The 22,072-nt window shown below is 40.3% G+C and overlaps 1 protein-coding gene across 1 annotated transcript; it reads left to right on the forward strand.

Moving 5' to 3' along the window:
- Nucleotides 1-8,635: 8,635 nt before the first annotated feature.
- On the forward strand, nt 8,636-20,076 carry LOC146719070 (uncharacterized). The gene is made up of 4 exons (XM_085460064.1): nt 8,636-8,726; nt 12,773-13,483; nt 15,600-15,776; nt 18,237-20,076. The coding sequence occupies exons 2-4, from the start codon at nt 12,778-12,780 to the stop codon at nt 18,344-18,346; spliced, it is 993 nt and encodes a 330-aa protein (XP_085316190.1). The 5' UTR covers nt 8,636-8,726; nt 12,773-12,777; the 3' UTR covers nt 18,347-20,076.
- Nucleotides 20,077-22,072: the final 1,996 nt, after the last annotated feature.

Raw genomic sequence — 22,072 nt, forward strand, 5'->3', positions numbered from 1 at the left:
GGTTTAAAATTCTTCACTACACTAATTTAGGAAAATTGAAATTGATTTACTTAAAAACTTATGTCTGACAAACTGGTAAGACACTGATTGCATTTTAAACTAAATATTGAACTGACTCATTGAAAAATCAATGAGTTAACCTGTCAAAGCAGGTTACTTCATTGAAATAAAATAAAAAAAAAAACACCATGTGTTTTGGCAATGAGCTGATGTACTTTATTATTTTCGTTTGTTAGACAGCAAATCGAGAGGGAGCAAAAAGAAAAAGCTCAGAGTGGACGCGTAGTCAAAAAAAAGCTATGAAGTCAAGACTGCTTTTGTTTTGCCTACATTCACTGATGATAACGTCACATAACTAAGCATTGTTTTCTACTGTTATTAAATGTAGATCCTTAACCTGCTCTTATAATATTTTTTTTTTATAAAATTACATTTTTATATTTGTGTGTGATTGTTGGGGCAAAGAAGAAGTGAGGAACATGGAGAGCGATACAAGAGCAGGAAAAACCAGGTGGCCAAAAAAACTCTTACCAGCTTAGGTCTTGTAAAGTGGAGTGACAGGGTGATTTTCCATATCTGTACTGAATAGTGCTTGATGAGTTGGTGGACTGCCTTTGTGTGGTTAAGAAATGGAAACAATGTCGGGCATGTTTGTCCTTTTGTCTGCTTGGCTGAAAATTGTTCGTTAATTTATTTTTGCTAAATTCTGGTCATCTTGACCAAGCCTTTGCTTCGGATTAGATAACTAAAACTTAAACTCAAACTTAATACACCTAAAACTGGTCTTTTATATTGGAATCATTGGCTATTCAGTATAAATTATTCACTACAATAGGTCATCCAACTAATTAGTTTGCTTTTGAAGGTAAAAATTTTTTGTGTGTGCGTAAAAAAGATTTGTATGTGTAAAAAAGATTTGTGCATGAGTAAAAAAGCTTTGTGTGTGGACTTAGCCAAAAAAAAAACCCTGCAAGTTACAAGTACGAATTTTGACCCTATTTTTCTTCCTTTCATCTGATCGGTCAATGTCATGTCAATCACAAATGTAACAATCCAATCAGAGAACAAGTACAAATCTTTTTTACGCACACACAATTTTTTTTTACACATACAAATCTTTTTTACACATACAAATCCTGATTTACAAGTACAAAATATTTATGACCACATTTTGAGCCCATAGAAATGAGGTATGAAAATGTGAGAAGCGTTGACTACATTTAAAAGCATATTCCATTAATGTTAATTGCAAGGCACTGTATGCATGACATTATGATTTGAGGCTGAGCCTCCCCCTGGGGGTGGGCACTTAATTTTCCCAGGGAACCACATGAAAAACTGGGACTATTGCGGATGGCTGCAACAAAGAGATAGAATTAATATTGAACACTATAGAGTTCATTGGTTTAGCCCTCCATAACAGTCCCAGTTTCTCATATGGCACCTTGGGGAAATTAAATGGCTACCCTTGCACTAGCTGTTTGCTAGGCTAAGCTACTTCAAGTCAGTACTTTTTTGGGGAACATTTTTAATCAAGTTAGGCTACAAGTAATACAACTTGCTGTGTGGTACAACCTGTTGAAGAAGTCTCTGTTGTAGTTCGTTACACAGCACTTATCAGTAGATAAGATAAGATCTGTGTCTGTGCATCACACTTATACAGTTTGTGCATGCTAACCAGTTTTGCTAACATTAGCTCATAACTTAACACTCCAAGTGCTCACGCAAACAAGGTTACTTCTGGGATCAAAAAGTAAAGATGGTAATGCTAAAATGCTAAACAACTAAATAAATATAAAATCAAGACTTCAAAGCAATACACAAAGCAATCGCAAGGGTTCCTTTTCTTACAAGGGAATCTTCCTTGCCACGATTTGTTTTTAGTGTTAGGAATATCTAGCTTCTTACTATTATCATATTATAAATAAACTCTTGGTTAAAAACTGCCATTTAGGACGACACCTACTGGCTATGGACAAAATAACCTAACTGCCTGACACACAGAGAAAAGTAAGACTGGACCAGTAGTTTACTGGGTTCACTTACAAGACAGCCGGTCAGGGCAGGGTTTCAGGTTTACAGGTAGAAAGCAAAAGCTAGGCAGCGATAAAACAGGCGATGGAGTGCTGCGAAGTTACAGTGCAAAAAAATCCGAACTGACAGAGGAAGTATTGTGAGCCAGCTTTATTTATTGAGGTGACTAATTAGTGAAGTGGAAGCAGGTGAGTGGAGAGGCGGAGAAGATCAGAAGATGTGTCTGGTGCAGAAGGGGAGGTGGGAGCGACTGATCTAAAACGACAAGAGAGAAACGCAGAACAGAATCAACAACTGAGCTGTAAACCAAGACGTGTGTTTGCAAGACTTATTGATATACAACAGAACCTTTAAATTGCCATTATATAATATGTATGAAGCATGTTTAGTAACAAAAAAACGTAAATGAAGCTGTAGATTCAGTTCCGGTTTGAAAATAAGATTGGGCTGAGGTGTTTAAGCAATCGTTTCATTTGTATTTTTTAGCTTGAATAATTGATGCTTATACAAAGCTGTCCTTTGGCTCCACGCAGAGAATAACCTTGCAATTGGCTGCATTCCAGCTTGGCTGTTTACATGTACCTTCGACACCCTGTAACTGAGTCTCTCAACGTCCATTAATAAACCAGATTATTCTTGTGCCACCTGAGGTGTGCACTTGCCCACAAACACAGCACTTCAACAGAAAACAAGGGAGAAGAACACGCAGCCAGCTCTGCAATTTGAAGAAAAAATTATATTATCCAACATGGTAATTTATCTTAGGAGACATTTTGCACACATTAAGGAAATTATATTTGAGGAGTCGAGAATGTCTGTATGTCGCAGTGACCTTGTTTTATATTACCAGATTTTTGCATGAAGGATTACAGCACATGCTGTACTCTTCTGCCTCCTCACCGCATTTCACTGGCACTATTAAAATGCACTTTTTATTGACATCCTGACAATCACAGAAAGCTTGTGAGCTGCTTTTCTGTTGTTAAAGATAGTTGCGAGGAAGAAAAGAGATCCAGAAAACTCCAAAATAGGCCCATAAAGCCTTTATTGGCTGTTCATTATTCAGCCAGTGTATTTTGGGCCCGACTCCCTAATGAAGGCCGCGAGGCTCACATGTGTTGAATTCACAATATAGTGGAATACAGCTATTCCTGAGGTGGTATAAAAATAGGAAACGTTAGACTGTGCATGGTGTATATCTAGGTGTAAACCTAAAAGATGTCAAGGCAGAGCCATTCAGCTTTCCCTCCTTGCCTTCTGGGTCTTACTGTTTTCTGCCAGACACAAACCTGAAGGAGATAATTCAAGTCTGACAGCGAGGTATCCCCAGTGCTGCACAAATGCAGCCCTGCACTCACACTCGCACAACACAAATCACTTGCTGGTTGTGGGTTTTAAGAGGGTATCATTAATGCCTTTTGTGAGTTCACTGCAATATAATAGTTGGGCATAGACTCCGGATCCGTCTGGAAAAAACAGCTTTCCGGCATTTGTTTTAAAGGCTAACCAAAACCAGAAGCAATGTGAGGACTCATCGATGTAGCAGGAAGGTGCCAGGCAGCAGTTACTGCAACACCACAAACATATATTGTGATTACATGTCCTTTGTTTAGCTCACATAGAAGGCAATTTACTGTAAAAATTTCATTTTCATGAAGACAGAGTCGAAAACCATAAAATCCTCATGAGGAAGCCGCGCAGAATTCGACTTGGTGGAAATTATGCGCTTTTTATAATCAACTGAGGAAATAAGTGAGAGCGTGCACAGTTTGGCTTTTTCATTATGCCTCTCCAAAGAGTTGCAAAGTGTTTTTGTTCAGACTGAGCCACAGAATCTTTAGCACACAGGGAAAACACTCATCAAATCTAATGCTTAACAGGCGGATCTGAGAGCGCCATTTCGGAGAACTTACTGGAAACAAGACTATCGTTTAAACTACACGCGTGAAACTTTAACTCAGAAGCACACGTGTGAAAATAAACAGCAATGAATCGTAAAAGTGAAAAAAATGAACACATCTTTTCAGCAAAGCTAATCTGAAACTAGACACTGACAAACACCCAGGGTTTGATCTGTTTTTCTGCCTGCCTAATCAGAGCGAATTAACCTCAAATGCAATAATAGCTCGAAGGATCCTTCAAAGACTCAGATAAGTGCAGACCCATTATGGTAGTTTGGCTGTTATACCCCTCTTGCAGCCATTTCCCTGAATGAGTCTCTCCAGTACAGCAAAAGCAGCCTCAGATCTCTGAACAAGCTCGTCCGTGTTCACATATTAAGGCTTATTTTCCTACGTCCTAATACTGCTGATAGATAATTCACACGATACCGCTGCGAGCACATCTTTATGTAACTAAATTATTAATCCGACACTGGGAAATTATATCTCTGGATTCTCAAAGTGAGCATGTTGCTGTTGTTGGGCGATTTCACTGTTTTTATGTCTGCAGCGCTTTTGTCTATCTTGAGTCTGGGAGACATATTTCAGGGAGCATCATCTAAATTTCCACATTTATGAATTTCTGGGTACTTGGGCTGTCAGTGTGCTGTACATAACTGTAAATTTACATTCAGTCTTTGATTTTTTTGCCATCAAACGATGTGTGCTCTGCGGCATATATTACGATGACAAATGGCAACACATTTCCCTATTCAATACGGACCGGAATGTATGCAGAAACATGTGGGGCCTGCACTGAAGCCTGGTTGAATGAATATATTCAGTGGTCTATGTTAGGAGAATCTGGTACATGAATGAGCCATACATATGAATGAATACATGAAAGTGCCAGATTTATTCGAATTAAAGTTGAAAATCCTTTCGCTGCCCTCATTACTCATTCTGCTATGGAGGTATTTGACAAGACTTTTAATGAAGAAGAATTCTAGCTTAATTTATATAACTCGATGTATCTACAGCGAGATAAGAGCTGGCTGAATCATCCAGAAATAGGAGCCCCTATACTCTGTTTCACTTATCCAGGCAGGCACTCCATCCTTTGGGATAAGAGACATGGTACAGTCCAATGTATAAATGTATTTATATGTGCTTGTACACCACCCTTCATTTAATCTTTAGTTATTATTCATCTCTACCTCTCTTTGACATCTGTCTACTCACTCCCAACCAGTCATGGGAGATGGCTGCCCCATCCCTGAGCCTGGTGCTACTGGAGGCTTCTTCCTGTTAAATGGGAGTTTTTCCTTCCCGCTGTCGCCAAGTACTTACTAAAAGGATTGTTGGGGTTTTCTCTGTATTATTGTAGATTCTTTACTTTATAATATAAAGAGCCTTGAGGTGAGTGTTGTGATGCAGTGTTGAAGTTTATCAGATTTTAATAAAAAGAACAAATAACAAGCTAAATCACATTGATTCAACATTTAAGACTATTTTATGTGGTGTCACAACATTTGATAGTATTTTTTTTTATGCCAAAGCGAAGAACTTCCCTTGACACCTGAGGAAAGAATGTGTCACACTGACATCTGCTGCTTGCGATCGCCCTTCCCTCCGTTTTTTGCACATATCTGATCAATTATAATTTGATAGACAGTGTGGAGCACCAACAGACATGAAGCAATATTTACAAAGCAATGCTAATTAGATCAGCTCTCCTGCACAGCCCTGGGAGTAGTTTTTTATGCTTCTGCTATTATCACACCGAGCAGGATTGTGTTAGTGTTTGTCCATGTGCGAGCCAGAGTAATACAGTTACTTCTTCATCCAGTTGAGACTCAATTTCAAGAATCAGCTTGAACTTTAACATGCTATTTTTGGAACTTGCAAGTGACTCCAAATTATATTATCCATCAGATACAGACTCACCACTTCATTAGGTACATGCAGACATGGTCAAAACAACCTGCTGATGTTCAAACTGAGCATCAAAATAGGGAAGAAAGGTGATTTAAGTGACGTTGAATGTGGCATTGGTACTTTTTTTATGCCAAATGCACATTTCTATTTCTAAAACTGATGATCTACCAGGACTTTCTAGGGTTACAGAAAATGCCTTCGTGGTTTAATTAAGAGGTCAATGGAGAATGGTCAGATTGCTTTGGGCAAATAGTAAAGCAACAGTAACCCAAATGACCACTTGTTAATATTCAAAATAGGAGAAAAATGCACAGATGGGTTACAGCACCAGAACATCACTGCTGTAGCAGATTGGATGAATGCTGTTTGGTCTGCCGAATTTTTGCTGGAATATTAAAATGGTATGGTCAAATCTAAGCCCTCTATCAGTGCTTCAGGCTTGTGGATGTGCCATAATGGTGTGGAGGCCCACTTTGGCTCACTTGAGCATCATTTAAATGCTACAGCCTACCCGAGTATTGCTGTGGACTCTGTCCATCCCTTTATCATCCCACAGTGTACCCTTCTTCTGATGGCTGCTTCTAGCAGGCTACATGCCATGTCACAAAGCTCGAGTCATGGTTTCTTGAATGTGCCAGTGAGTTCAGTGTATTCAGTGTACAGTCACCTGATCTCAATCCAATAGAGCATCTTTGGGATGCGATGGAACAGGATATTTCCATCATGGATGTGCAGTTGACAAATCTGGAGCAACTGTGTGATGCTATCATGCCAACATGGAGCGAAATCTCAGAGGAATGTTTCCAGCACCCTGTTGAACCTGTGCCATGAAGAATTAAGGCAGGTCTGAGGGCACAGGAGGGTCCAACCCGGTACTGACAAAGTGTCGGCTGACTGTATGTCACATATCACAGAAATGAGTGAAAAAATGTGTGAATCTATGCTACATTTGAATCTAGTTAATGCCAATGCCTCTTTTTTTCTTCAGATTGTGTTTTTAACTCGATGTTAAAACACATTAGATATTATTTTTGTTTTCTATGTGTTGCCTCTCTGTGCCAAGGTTTGTCTATGCGATAGCACAGTCACGTGAGTCAAATGGCCCAATCCTGCACATACAGGCTTATCTATTTGCGATGCAAATGTCTGAGAGCTAGATACTGAGGGCATTTCTCTCCAAGCAGCTCCAGTTATGAGCTTTCACAGGAAGAATTGCATGTATGATTATTTGCATTCCTCCCTTATTGTAATTCTGAAAACTGGTATGACTGTTTGCTGTTCTTATTGTCTAAATTCTACTGCCTAAGATCAAAGAAACAGAGACTTTGCTACAGTGCTTTTATCTATCCATAAAGCTACAGATCTTTTGGGCAGTGGGTGAAACTTGGCATTAAACGTCAGTAGTCACAAATGCACCCTTCTTCATAATGCATTCTCCAGGTTTCATAGCACCCTAACTTGCTTTTCCTTTAACCTTTCATGCCTTTTGCACACTTTTGTTTTGCACTCAAGTTTGAAGGCTGTTTATCCTCCGTTCAAGATTTAGGCATTTCTATTATTCACATCCCTGATGAGGCTACATGATCCCATTAGCTTCAAACACTGGCAGGCCACATGAGGTGGCAGCGACAAGCTGTCTGTGAGGAACTCTGTGTGCTCGGAACAGTGGGCCACTGTTAAACCTCATCTATGGCAGTATATCAGCAGCTAAACAATGGCATCTTCAGTGCAAGATGATAAATAAACCCACGTGGTTATGATAGCAAAACACATGAGTACTTTTTACGAAAGTTAATGTGTTTGATTACTGGCTTATAACATGTAAAACAGGTAGGAAGTAATAACCGAGACCTGAACAGACAGCTCTGCTGCTTTTTTCATCTCGTTTTATTCATATTTCAAAGAGATTTTTGACATGACCTGTTGAAGGTTAGTTGTGTTGTGTAGCTGCTTGACTGAGGCGAGTCTGCAGTGGCTGAAGCTGTAAAAATAACCACCTTAAAGCACTTGATTTTGGACTATTAATGGCTGCCAGGTATTCTGTATAATGCTCATGCTGATTGGGCGTACTCTTTTGGAGAACTGGATGGGCTTTCAGACTATTTGATGGAAACCTGTAGTTTTCAATTTCATTAGCAAAGCAAGCACAGCCACTCCCTCTTCTTAACTCACCAAAACACGCCAGCTTTGAGTGCCACTTCACCAGCCTCGCTCGTTCGCACTAAATGAATTCAGCCTCTGCATGACTCACCTAATCGAGGAACGAGACAAAAAAGCAATCCTGGCTCATTTGACGCACGGTACCTGCGAGTTCACAAAGTCACACGTCACCTGGTAGCCTGATATAGACCAGAGACAAAAGCATGGATGAAACCCGAGCTTACCAGCCTCTTTTCTGTTACCATGACGACCGCAGCAGGAGGAAAAAAAAGAGGCTCCGAGGACCTTTGGCAAAATGCTCCGCCCACTGGGGGGGAATTCACAGATCTAACCTGGCAACCTGGAAACCTGGCAACCAAAAATTAATATAATCAACTTATTTAGATGGCAACATGAAATAATGAGGTGGTAGCAAATTGACATTCCCCCAACCCTCTTTACTCGTACACCAATTCATTTTCATCCCCGTCCTTCATGGCCTTTTCACGGCATGCAACTGGATGCGGTTCAGGGCGTGTTTCTGCTGCTGGCAGGTGAAGAAGCAGGTTGAACAGGTTCTTCCCTGAATGCCACTCTGTCGGGCCCTCCTCCCTCCCTCCTTCTCTTCCTTCTCTCTCCAAGCCGACTGCTGATTCACTCTCACATGTTGGCAGCTGAGTGAAGAGATTTTGTTGCCTGTGCACCTGTTCTCATCTGATATAGCCTAAGAATAAGGTAAGGATTTACTGAGGGAGGGTTTTATTTATTTATTTATTTTTTTATATTTTTGTCTTTCCAATTCACAGCAAACGTGTGAGGCTAAAAGCTGTCGGGAATATGCTTTTCAGGACCATATTTACTGTTATTTTTTTATGAATATTCACAAACCCCCTATCTTCATTCCACTTTTTGTTTTCACAGCGGCATTGTGTTTGATGATATTTGATTTGGTAGCTGTAACATTTACAGTTACACTTAACAATTGGCCGTACCCCGCAGGTTTTGTCACTGCTTCTTATTTTGAAAGTGTAAAAATAGAAGATTCAAAAACTGAAGAGCTTTTGTTTTCAACATGAAAGTAAGAAAACAAGTTGGTTGCTAGGTGCCACAACGTCACAACGAGTGACATACATACTTTAAGACTTTATATAACCTAGGCAGGGGAATAAGTGGTTGCCAGTTTTTACAGTTAAGAGCCTTAGAGCGATGTTTTATACATTTAAAAACTGGGATGGATGAACTATTGAGATCTTTTAATCCACAGTACGCACACTTTAAGATAAAAAAAATCAATCAAAATATGGCCTAACCACACAAATGCATTGATAAGCAGAGTCAACAAAGAGAATTTTCTTTTCTTCATACACTGTTGAGTAGGGCTGAGAGTTGGTTAAGAGTTCAACTGCTCTTAACCAGGAGTAGAAACACAGCTTGAAACTTCTGCTGTACGCAGAGGTTGCGTTCCACATGAATGTAAAATAAATTACAGTATATTGAGGGGTGATAATAACTTCAGACAGCTAAAATGTCAGATAATTAAGAAGGATACGCTGTCGCCAGGTGTTTACAGGAATCACATTAGTGTCCCTTTCAGCCTGCGTGAGTGTGTCTGTGTGATGTTGATGAAGGCACGGCTGACTGAGCTGTTGAGATGATAGCTTGCGCTCTGACAGACTGGCATAGTGGGAGCTCTTTTCAACAGATGGCTTCTCTGAGTGCGAAGGGTCAGAAGCAAAATTCTCTCCCCGTTGCCGTGAACTTGCTGCTGCGCGAAGACTAGTTGGCGGGTCAAAATACTCTCTGGGCGCAGCTCGCTGCTGTAATTTCTTTTTTTCTTAATGGTTCAGAGTAGTTGTTGTTCATAGCTATGCACTGTGTCACAGGATCAAAGTGGGCATAGCTGGTTTGAAATTGCACGGCCCACATGTGCCATCCAAAGATGGTGGTAGAGTCTGTGTCTGAACAGGTCAGCTGCACAATGTTTTTCTATGTGTTTTTAAAGCGAGTTGACAATCACCAATAATACTCTGGTCTTTGCATTATAGAGAAACTACTTCCATGCTGATTGTGTGCTCATTTGAACATTGAACAATCAAACAACAAAACACAACAGTGACGCTGCTGAGCTGCTTGTAAAACTGGTTCCACATTAACTGGTTTCCTTTACACGAGCTTCTCAAGATGCCTGCAGCGTAATTAGACTTTTATCCTCCACAGAGTGCTCAGTTGAGAGCTGTTGTCTTAAAATTGATGGTGTACTGTGAAGACGCGAGACGGGAAATGTGGGGAGAAAGAGGAAGGATGAAAAGTTCACACAGTATTCCAAAATCCATCAAGCGACGGGAGAGGCAGGAGGTGCATTAGTGTGTCACTTAAAAGCGCCACTTTGTTATTTTCCACCGCTGCAGTGTTATGAGCTCTAACTTGTTCCCGCCATTCTGCTGCTGGACTGAAACATTTTTTTGTGTGTGTTGCACGATCGGCGAACACGAACGAGCCCGATTGATCCTGCGGCAGGCTGAAAAAGCAAAACACACACGTCCCCCCCCCCGCCCATTTGTTTCTCGGAAAACAAAAAAAGACCAGCACGAAAACAAAGTCGTCGGATGATAACAAGCTTGTCGAAAAGCTAACCAGCGATTGAACAATCCCTGGCTGATTGTGAGTTGTCAGTCAAAACAACTGAGCAGTGCTATTTTAAAGCTAACATCAGCAGTTTCAAGGAAATACAAACTGTATTCAAAACATAACGAATATACACACTTGGCTTTTCCTTTTTGCCAGATTATCAATCCCGATGAGCTAAAAACAAAGTACTTCCTTGATGTTTTTAGCACCTTTGTTGAACATGTCAAAACAGGTAAAACCGGAAATGTGAAATTCCCAGATTTGCAAGTGAAGCCTCTGTTGCTCCAGGCGCCAATGTTACACACTGTACACTGAGCCTCTCGTGCTGATTATAACAAGCATGAATTTAGAACAAAGCAACTGATCAACAAAGTGACTCACAGCAAGAGTGCCCTGTAGGGATTTGCAGTCATTTGTGTACTGGAGTGAAGCCGAGGGGAGAACACATAGCTCACAGGGCACTCGCACAATTCACACTGTCAAAAAGCCACAGATCTCACCAGAGATTGTGTCGGGGCTATGCAGACATCGTAGGGGATGACTGCTTAGAAATTTGCCAACAAGCTCCCGAATGTGTCCGTTGAGCAGCTCTCTGAAAGTCAGGTGGTGGCGTGGAATTCAAGGATTTTTATTATGACTCATGTCAGTGAAGCTGACCTTCACCCCTCAAGCAGGTGTTTTGGTTGCATTTTGGAAAATGCGGGGAAGAAAAAAAATCAGGCTGGAGATGTTTTGTTGTTTTTGAGTCTTCCAGTGTGGCCAGGCGGACTTTGAAGGCTGTGATGAACACACATTTAGCACCTGTGGGTCCTTCCTGATGGTGCTTATACTCAGCAGGTGGTAAACAGACTTTTCAGACGCTCAAAGAAAACAGGGGGGGAAGGAACCTCCAACCTCCAATCTCCCTATGTTTTGAAGAAAAAAAAAAAAACACATTAAAGCAACAAAAATAAACAGCCCGTCGGGAACATGTCTGTCAATGTGCAATTTAACAAAACTCTGGTAAAGTACAAGTGTAGAACTGGGAAAACGAGGACTTGTAATTGTTATAATCCACAATATTAATTAAAATTATCACTGGTTAGGTTAGGAACAATGCAATGTAAATGTCATGCATCTTTTTCTAATTATAAAAATAGCCCATGGTATATTAATGTTAATATCACATCCACACTCTTTTTAGAGGGGCAGGTTTGCTCGGCTATCGTTAGCTTTGATGCCCTTTTGGGAAATTTTACAATGCAAAATGGATAAATGTTGCAGCTGAGTTTTGATCGTGTAAAAAGCAGATTGCAAAGTAACTTTAACTTTAAAAGTCGGGTTTCAATGTTTCTTGACGATGGATATTTATCTGCTGGAGGTGGTCACGGGCACGTGGTGCAATCAGCAGCTTTCAAAGAAGTGAGGAAGATGACCTTAAAGAAGCAACTCGCACGAAGGTGACCTCGATGAATAAATCTGCGACAAAATGAAAATAAAAATTCCAAAAATAGATGAACAAAATGAGTCTTCTAAAAGAAGTTATGCAGCCCTCAAAAAACAACCAAACAACCAAACAACCAACCAAACAAACAACCAAACAACCAACCAAACAAACAAACAACCAACCAACCAACCAACCAAACAAACAAACCACTGAGCTTGGCAGTGACATCACATGATGGAGTGAGCTGAAGTTAGTGTCAGTATTAAGGTATACTCTCAACCAAATGTAGAAATATTGAAGTTGTCTTCATTGTTTTTGGACAACAACAGCAGACTGGGCTTTCCTTAAGACAGCCTGTCAATACAGCTCATCCAATGACATTTCTTATTGACTAATACTTTTTCCAGACACTAACAAATTCTGTTCAGCCTCCTCCTTATTGCCACGGGCAGGTTGTCATATCATATGGTATTTGAGTTACTGAGTAGTTACTAAGGATACTTTCAATTAAGCTGACATAGTTAGTTGTGGCTAACTCCAAAGGCCCTTAACATCCTGTTAAGAATAATCTCTGATTAGCTTTCTTGTACAGACATATATACATACATATGCTACGATCGTTACAGACGATTATTATTATTATTTTATCATTTATGTTTTTAAATTAACAATTTGTATTTAAAGAAGTCAAATAATGCGTATGTTTTTTCATGTGTTTCAACAAAAGGGAAAATGAGACTTCTGCTCCTTCTCCTGCTTGTCCAAGCATTCCACCTGGCATCACTCCAATATACAACAGACTCTCCAGGGAGAACGATTGATAAGAGTTGGTTGCGTGCACGAGGCAAAATTCCACAAGGAAGTGAGAATGCTACGGTTACTAAAGGAAACGATGAGGGAGCTGATGTTACAGAGTCAAATAATGACTACAGTGGGACAGCATCTGGCTCAATGGTACCATATTCAGGAGAAGAGGAAAACAGTGGAAATGAGAAATGGGAGGATCAGAATGTTACCACCACGACCCTGAGTCCTGAAGTTCAAAACGGTACGATCGAGCTAACCGAGCTGCCGCCGACCACAACCACAGATCCCACAAACACAAGCCAGATCAACATGACGGAAACTGAAGGGGAATTTAATAAAACGCTGACCCCGCGAAACTCCACCAGCTTCCCAGATTACTCTAATCGCACAGATTTAGAGTCACAAACCTCAGTTCCAGAGACCAACACTACAGAAGAGCACACAACAACCAGCACAACAACTCTGACCACAAAAGCGGTGCCAGGGATGAACGCGACAACCACCACATCTTCACCTACAACGGTGTTTCTTCCCGATGTCCCGGAGACTACAACTGCTGCTGCTCCAAACACGCCTGAGAAGGTCAACAAGACTGACAAAAGCGCGGGCTTAGCGGGCAGCTCCGATACAGGTACTGGTGCAGTCTGCGTAACAGAATCTGGTCCACATTTGTGTGTCTGATCCTGAAGGCAAAAGGCAGATGGACAGTCGGAGAATATGCTGTCTGTGTGAAAGTTTTAGAAGATTTTGACTTGACTTAATTAATGCGGGTTGAGGCATCAGAATAAGATCCATGAGGCGGCAAAGGAGGATTTAAAACTACTTAGCGATGACCTCTATGCTCGGTGCTCATGAGGAAAATATTATCATGTCATATGTTTAACAAATTGCTTTTTTACATCCCTTTCCTGGGCCATATTTGCCAGCATCTATTTTCCCACTGGAAGAGGACAAATACACCTTTTTTTTAAAAGCAAAGGTTGGATTGGGTTTCAAGTCCTATCGAGGTGGCTGCTATGAGCAAAGGAGTCTATTACAACCACCTTCTCAGCCGAACAATGAAACCCTGTTTTAGGGGGGAAAAAACTTGAAAGAGAAAGCGAGGGACTGAGGTCAGAGATACTTGTGCAAGGGCGTGAGACTGGACTTTGGTGTTGACCACCAGATCAGGAAGATAAGACTGGAAAGGAAATTTATATTTCTTAATCAGTGTGTAAGCTAATAGAAGACCACAGTACAAAAAACAAAACCTTTGCAGAGCTGGTGCAGTGGGGATTAAAATGACACAGCTCGTGGACAGATGGGACAGTAGGACATAACACTAACAGATGATGGCAATAGGCAGCAGGAAAACAGATGTGAAATTGTGGGCAGCACAAAATGATAAAAAAAGCTCCATAGTTATCATGACAGGAACAGCATGTGCACAGAAACTGTAGAAAAGCACAGAGTACAGATAAACAGTCTATATGTAAGATCCCACAAGGCACCTTAGCTTTCTCTGACACTAACTGACATTTAGCTAATCACCTCACTTACTCAGCTACAATCCATACAGACCTGTTAGTAACTCTGTGTGGGAAATGCCTGTGGGAATTACCTAATAATGGGGTGGATGACATGGGTAGCTTTTAAGGATATCCTAGAAAAATACTGAGCTTTTTCAAGGTTTCCAGATTCATCCTAAAGAGAACACGACGTGTATCTGTGCCAAATTTCAGAGCAGTCCAGTTCGTAGTCGTTGATCTACGATACCGTCCATTCAGTAAAACTGTGAACAACTCTCTACACAATTTTAGACTAACTTTATTTGCCTGTGTTTGTACATTTTTGTCATCATGAGATGAAAATTTAAGAAAAAACTGATAACTTGCAGTTCAATTTGTTTGCCAACCTTAAAAGGTTGCGAGCTAACTTAAAAATAATTTCCCAGCAGGAGCAACAATTGCTAAAATCTTTATTTCCACCTACGTTTCATTATGTTTACTTTAAAGTAAAAAAAAACAAAAAAACTTGCTGCTAAAGATGACAAGAATAGAAAAACACTTAATGAAACAAGTCTTGTGGTTCAGCCTGCCTTGGATTACGGGTAAATTGATCCTAGCAAGTCTGTCAATTGAGCCGTTTCTAGATTAACAAAGTCACTGAATTATTTATGTGTGAGCCCTGACAAAATACCACTCGAGTATTTCTCTGTCAAAGGATGTTGAAGACGACTCTATCACTTTCAAAAACAATTATTTTCCACTGCTGTTGCCTTGGACACATACATTAAAATAGAAGAGCAGCAAACATTTATGTCATATACAAATAAAACCCAATTTTTTTTGAAAAAACAACAACAACAAAAAGTCAATAGGCTAGTTATTGTTTCAGTTTCCATTTAAACAGTTGTTATATATAATTTAGTGACAACTTGAATGCTATTCATGAAGTATTCAGCCAAATTTCACCACATTTAGATTACGATCACAACCTGCTGCCTTAAAATATTCAAATGTATTCCAGAAATGATCATGAATTTGGCATGTTAATTGCATTAATTATCACAGCGTAAATTATACAATTCTGAATAATTGTGATGTATCACCATGCAATGCGTTACGGCTCTGAACGCAATTTGAAAAACACATTTTAGCCATAATTAGTCGACAATTATCCCTCAAAGATGCCAAACGATGTAAATAATTTCTTGTTGACAAATTATCTGTGACTCTCTCCCACCCCCACAACCCTTCACTCCTCAGACGAAGGTTTCGCAACAGATCCCCAGATCAGTAAACGACACAACGCCTGGGGAGCAGTGCTGGGAACAGCCGTGGCTGTGACATTTGTGGGACTGGTGGCCTTTGTAATCCTGAAGAAGAAACAACAGAAGGCCTTCTCTCACAGGAAGCTGGTTGAGGAGTATCCTTCCGAGCCAGGTATGTGTGTTCCTTCGCGCTATAAAGTAACAGATCGTTCGCTTTAATCAGGGCTGCCGACTTGATAGCTATCGAAAGACTCTCATATTTAATAAAACGTCTGGCAGCAGACTATTAAATTATGCCGAGAAATGTAGTGCTGAGATAAAACTGTGCTAAATATGCCTTTGTCAGTGCTTCATAATGAGCCACTATAACTCACTTATCCCCTCGTATTTAAGGTAACTGGCTGCTGGATAGTGCCGCAGTCCCCTTTACAAAAAGAAAAAAAAGTTGGCTGTTTAACATAGTGACAAAAGAGAGAGGTGCTGCTCTCTCTTACTCTCTCTCCCTTTCACATACACACACACACACACACACACACACACACACACAAGTGCATAACTAATCCTGTTTTAATAAGGCAACCCTCCCATAATAAGGTAACCTCACCATGCAAAATAGGATCATGTACTATGATAGTTTCTAATCTGTTGCTTTCCTGCCATGAACCTAGAGGGAAACAGCACTTTGTTGTCACAGTTCCCCTACACGCCCTCGTACATAACCTTCCTTCATCTCCAGTTAAATTCATTAAAGTGCACACAGATATGCACGTGGGACTCATGACTACACGGGCGATTAGCTGGCAAAGTGCATCTAGTGAAGGCCGGCTTGAAAATGTACCTGCACTTTCCAGATGAGTCACATTCCATCTTAAGCCATACACCCACGACAATGTAAGAGAAACAGGGTGGCAACTGAAAAACATATACTCTTGACAACACCCAACATTGTTAAAAGAAACTCCTCTGGTAACAAAGGCAGAGTTACAAAATGGAAAGGAAGAAAACCTCTTTGGTAATGCAGTCGCTCAGTATTGCGCAGTATAACTCGAAGAGTGTAGAGCACTTGATAAACTGCTTGGCAGTTCACCAGTAAAGTGACGTGATATGACTGCCTACTTGCAGCCCATGTATGTAAATTATGCGCTTAATGCAAACAAGCCCACAAGCTTCATGTGCAGAAATGAATGATTAAAAGAGCTCGCGAGAGGCAAGAGGTAGCCAGACACTGTGGGTCTGTGTGGTTGTTCCTCTATGGCTGTTATCATCCAATAACCTTGCTAGTACTGCTACCCCTCGCTGGAGTTGTTTTCTGCATGTAGTGTTTGTATCTGTGTGTGGTAAACTGTCATCAATTGTACATGTGAGCCAGAGAGTCTCAGGCTGAAGAAGCGTTTTTGAACTTGCAAACACAGTGTTTTTCTTCCCCGGGATTTATTTCAGTGATAGAAACATCAAGTGCTCAACTGATCTCAGTGTTGTCATTGATGTCAGTGACATTGCCTCATACAGGTATCAAATATCGGAATGTTTTTAATAACAACAAGCGTCTGTTTTATGACACAGCAGATTTAAAATAGCAAGCTAATGGTTAAAAGAGCTAACTATAACTGAACAAAAGCTAGGGGACATTTTTAATACCGAAGTAGTCTTACCTACAAAAACGTGGATAATTTATGTGTTAACACATTGCCACATTCTACCCAGGAGTGGACAGACCAGCAAACTCATCTCAAGGTCAGACCATTTAATCCCCAGCAAAAGCAAAATTGCAACAACCCGTCCACCAAAAAAACAAAAGTTGACCATTATATGTGTTATTGATGAAAGGGTTTTCAAGTCAGTCTGACAGGTCTGTGGGGGTACATGAGATTAAAAAAAAATGGAACTGGTGACTTTTAGAATTGCTTACACAACACAAGTTGAGTAAGCGGTATAGCCCCAAGTGTCACTTTAGCCCTGGCCTTTACTCCTTCTCTTCTTAGACTCTTCGTTTGCACAAGCAAAGCAACTCCAGAAAACAACACAAGTAATATAAACCCAACATAAGATTGTTTAGGATTTATTACCTGTCCTTCTTGCTACACTGAGTATATTTTCACAGCAGATCCTTAAGGGCTTGCGACATTATCTCTGTGATGCAGTTATTTTCAGGTTAAGTGTAATTTATGTCTTAGGTGTGTCCACTTACCTTCGATCTATCTTATTTATTAATCGGAGTTAGGTGTAGTGATTTCCTATAGGTGCAGAGGAAAACAATTATTCAGCAGGGGCAATAGCAGCACATTCAGGAAAAGAGCTTTGTGTTATTGATTTTTGTTAAGGTTATTTCAAAATGGAGCCTCAAGAAGAGAGCTCTTGCTCTTTGCTTTTAGGGTATGTTTTTGCTGTCAAAGCCACTGTGTAATGGTAGTGTGTTAATAAATCAGTAGACTGCTCCTTTTTGTGTACTTGGTTACCTTATGCTGGAAATAAAAGCATTACAACAGAAAACCTAGGAGTCAAAGACATAGGATTGGACCACTGACAGCGGTCTACTCTTTAATCTTCCACCTCAACAAGTTAATTAGAGTACTTTTCTTTTTGCAAAAGACAAGGTGTATGCTATAAATATTTAATATTGTCTACTTTCCAGTTCTCAGATTAGACAGCAGTGAGCCTATGGACTTGAAGTTTGGTGCCTACTACAACCCAGGAGTACAAGGGGACACCATCCAAATGTCCAACCTTCCAGGACGCCGTTGAAACTACAAAGTCATGAACTCCCTTTCAAAAAATGTTTGCCAGCTATGATTATTGTCATTCAGTAGACAGCTTACTGTCTAATGTGTGGATTTTTGTAAATAAGATGGTCTGAGTGGCATTTGTGGATGGGAATTACAAAGTGAATTATGTAGGTCTCTTGTCAGCCACAGATGATACTTATGTCAGATTATGTATTACGTTAATCAGATTTGCTGTATTTAACTAGGAATCACTGAAGGCAATCCATCTGAGTACACCGAGAAAGCCAAAATGAGCTGTTAGCCATTTATGTGTGTTGCCAAAGGGAATCAAAGACAGTCTTTCCTAATGAAGAATTTGCTTTGCAGTCAGTGAACAATGTCAAAATCAAAAGTTTTTGCCCTACTTTTAAACATATTTGTGTGAATGGCACCAACAGAATTCAGTTAATGACCAGCAAAACAGAAACATTAGCATAAAAGCACATCAAAGCACAACGAGGTTCCAGCTGATGCAAAATGTTTGAAAAAAAAATAGCACTGATGTCCTGCCGTCTAAATAGCAGACGACACAGCTGGCCTATCGAGGCCTTTGCAACAAAATTCAGAAGCCGTGGTGAACAATAACATTATCCATATCACCAATCACATGCTGTTACAGCATAAGGTAGGCAATAAGCAGTTAAATTCAAACTGTGCTTTTCAGATATTCCACAACTGGCAGTCAGAGTCAGAGAATTGAAGCGTCAAAGCCAAAGACTTCAGTTTGTTTTCTACACACTAGTGACTGAGAGGGAGGGAGGCTGGGTGCTGCGTTGTTATTCATAGGCTGAGATTTTGGTATTCTGGAAGGGAGCTGTGTATTTGGTCTACGCACTACTCAGAAGCAACAACTATATCAACATAATATACCGTTTAAATCTTCTGACCTCCAGGTGTCCAAACACAGATTTGACTTTCTCGTAGTGACTGTGTGCACATCGGTACATACTGTTTACCTGCAGCATAACCACAGCAAATTTAGAAAAAAGGCTAGCGTCATTATTATTATTATTTTTATTCTTCTATAATTTTGCTTCAGAAAAAAGCATCTCTTATTTAACTGCTCCACTGTGGCTGGACAATAGGTAGCTATTAACTCCATTCTGTATGTATTGAATGCAACTGTACAAGAAAATCTAACAATATTGCTTATTTCTACACTGGTTCTGTTAACACACATGCTTTTTTAAAGAAAATAAATCCAGATATATACATATCTTTCAGCTCACTCAGTCCTTTCACTCATCATTACCTGAGTGACACCAACACTCAATCAATATGCTTCCTTTCTATGATTGATATGTACCTCAGCTTTGCCCTAATAGTGAATAGACAACTGTCACACACACACACACACACACACACACACACACACACACACACACACACACACACACACACACACACACACACACACACACACACACACACACACACACACACACACACACACACACACACACGTAAATATATACATATATACTGTGGTTAGTTCAGCAGACATGTTGGGTCTGCTTCCTTCCTCTCTAATTTTACACATCAATCAGTGCATGAAGCATTTTTCCCGAGTCAGAGAAGCGAGTTTAGCATTGCAGTATTAAACAAGGCAATGCAGTTGGATTATTGGAGAATTCTACATGGGTTGTGATTGCTTGTAAATTATACGTAACTGGATGATGCTTTACTAAATAAACAGCCTTCCCAAAACTGTCTCTGTTTCATGAGTTTGCATAATTGCCTTCAAATGTGTGTAAAAGACATACAAATTGTGTTTGCTTTCATTATAAAACAAGTCATTCCATGCACGCACAGACATAAGAGTCAGTATTAAGAATGTTGGACAACAAGGGCATCCTTCTTTCATCACAAAACTTGCTCGGTCTCTTTTAATTAATAGCAACAGTTTAGGATGTGATTGTTTGGCAGGGTGCTCAAATCAATTAACTGAGGCTAAGTCCTTGATAAAGAATGTGTACACATTTCTTTGGGTGGTATAGACAGGTTAATTTTACTTCCAGCTGAGCCAAATTAATTCAAATGAAATGAAATGATTGCTATCTAAATTGAGGCCATTTTTTTTTAGTGGCTAAACTGAAATTTTTTTTTTCCAAGTTAACTTGCAGGAAATGAGTTTAACCTACAAGCCAGGCCTGTTGTAATAACTCAAATCAGTGCCTTCTTATCAGATGAGCCTTCTACAACAGGTTAATCGCCAGTGGTGAATTACGCTAAAGTCCTGTTATTGTTATTTAGCACAGTCATTGACCACAGGGTTGGAAAGACAAAATCAGAGCAGATGTGTCAGGACCAAATACAAATATTTACATACTTCCAAGGTGAAAATATGTGTTCACTCCTTCTGTATTTCACAAAGACATCATATTTATTTCTAGTGGTAAATGGTTAATGGACCGCATTCAAGGACATGTGAGGTGCTTGTCTTCTATCAGGAGCAATTTGCAGTTCAGCATCTTGTCCAAGAGCACTTCAGTGTTGACAGGAGGCGTAGGGTGATTGAACTACCCTCTGATTAGTGAACAATACACTCTACCACTTGAGGTCTTGATCTGGGACTTTTCAGTATTTAATTAATTTCACTTCTGAATTGGACACTCAGCTTTGCACCCTTGAAAAACCCTTAGCTAGCCAGGCCCCTGTTGCCGGTGCAGCCGAAGGCAGTGTAGTGGTACACTAGACCAGCGGTCCCCAACCCCCGGGCCTCGGACCGGTACCGGTCCGTGAGTTGTTTGGGGAGAGTTGAGGCTCAGGTCCGAAATGTATGGTTTTCAGGGTTTTTATCGGTTTTCAGCATTATTTTGTTATCGTTTTGATCGTTTACTCGGTTTTCCTGGGTCTTTTCACGTGCGTTATGAATAAATTTTCTTTTTTTCGGTACCGGTACTAGTTTTATTTTGTTGCATTTATCCGTGACACATTAAAGGCCGGTCCGTGAAAATATTGTCGGGAATAAACCGGTCCGTGGCGCAAAAAAGGTTGGAGACCGCTGCACTAGACTGTCTTGAGAAGCCGGGAAAACAGGATGGCTGGGTGACCGTGAGGAGGAAGCATAGTCCTAAACAGAAGCCCCTGGTACACCACCAACCTGTTCATGTGTCTAACCACTTTTCCCCACTCAGCGACACACCTGCTGGGGATCACACTCTGGGAATTGGTGATTCTGTTCTGAGACGTGAAGCTAGAGACACCAGCAACCATCAATTGTCTTCCAGGGACCAGAGCAGGTGACACTGAGGGAAATTTAAAACTGCTGGCTAAGGGTAAACGTAAACTGAGTAAAATTATAATTCATGTCGGCAGTAATGACACCCAGCTACTTCAATCAGAGGTCACTAAAATAAATATTGAATCGGCGTGCAACTTTGCCAAAACAGTGTCGTTTTACCGTATTTTCACGACCATAAGACGCACTGTACTAAAAGGCGCAGTCTCAGTTATGTGTGCCATTACTGTATTTAACACACACATAAGGCGCACTGGATTATAGGGCGCATACAAGTACCGTATGCGTATTTAAAAATAAAGCGGGAGCAAACCTGAGTTCGGTACCTTACTCACATTTCTATTACCGGTAATCGTCATCATCAACAACACACAAGCATACAAGTGTGCGTATTTAAAAATAAAGCAGGAGCAAAACAAAGTTTGGTACTCACATTTTTATCATCAAACCCATCGAAGTCCTCAT

Source organism: Copadichromis virginalis, linkage group LG1 (assembly GCF_057382275.1).
Source record: "Copadichromis virginalis isolate Kocher_CV1m ecotype Utaka linkage group LG1, C_Virginalis_male_GT1.1, whole genome shotgun sequence".
Taxonomy (NCBI): Eukaryota; Metazoa; Chordata; class Actinopteri; order Cichliformes; family Cichlidae; genus Copadichromis; species Copadichromis virginalis.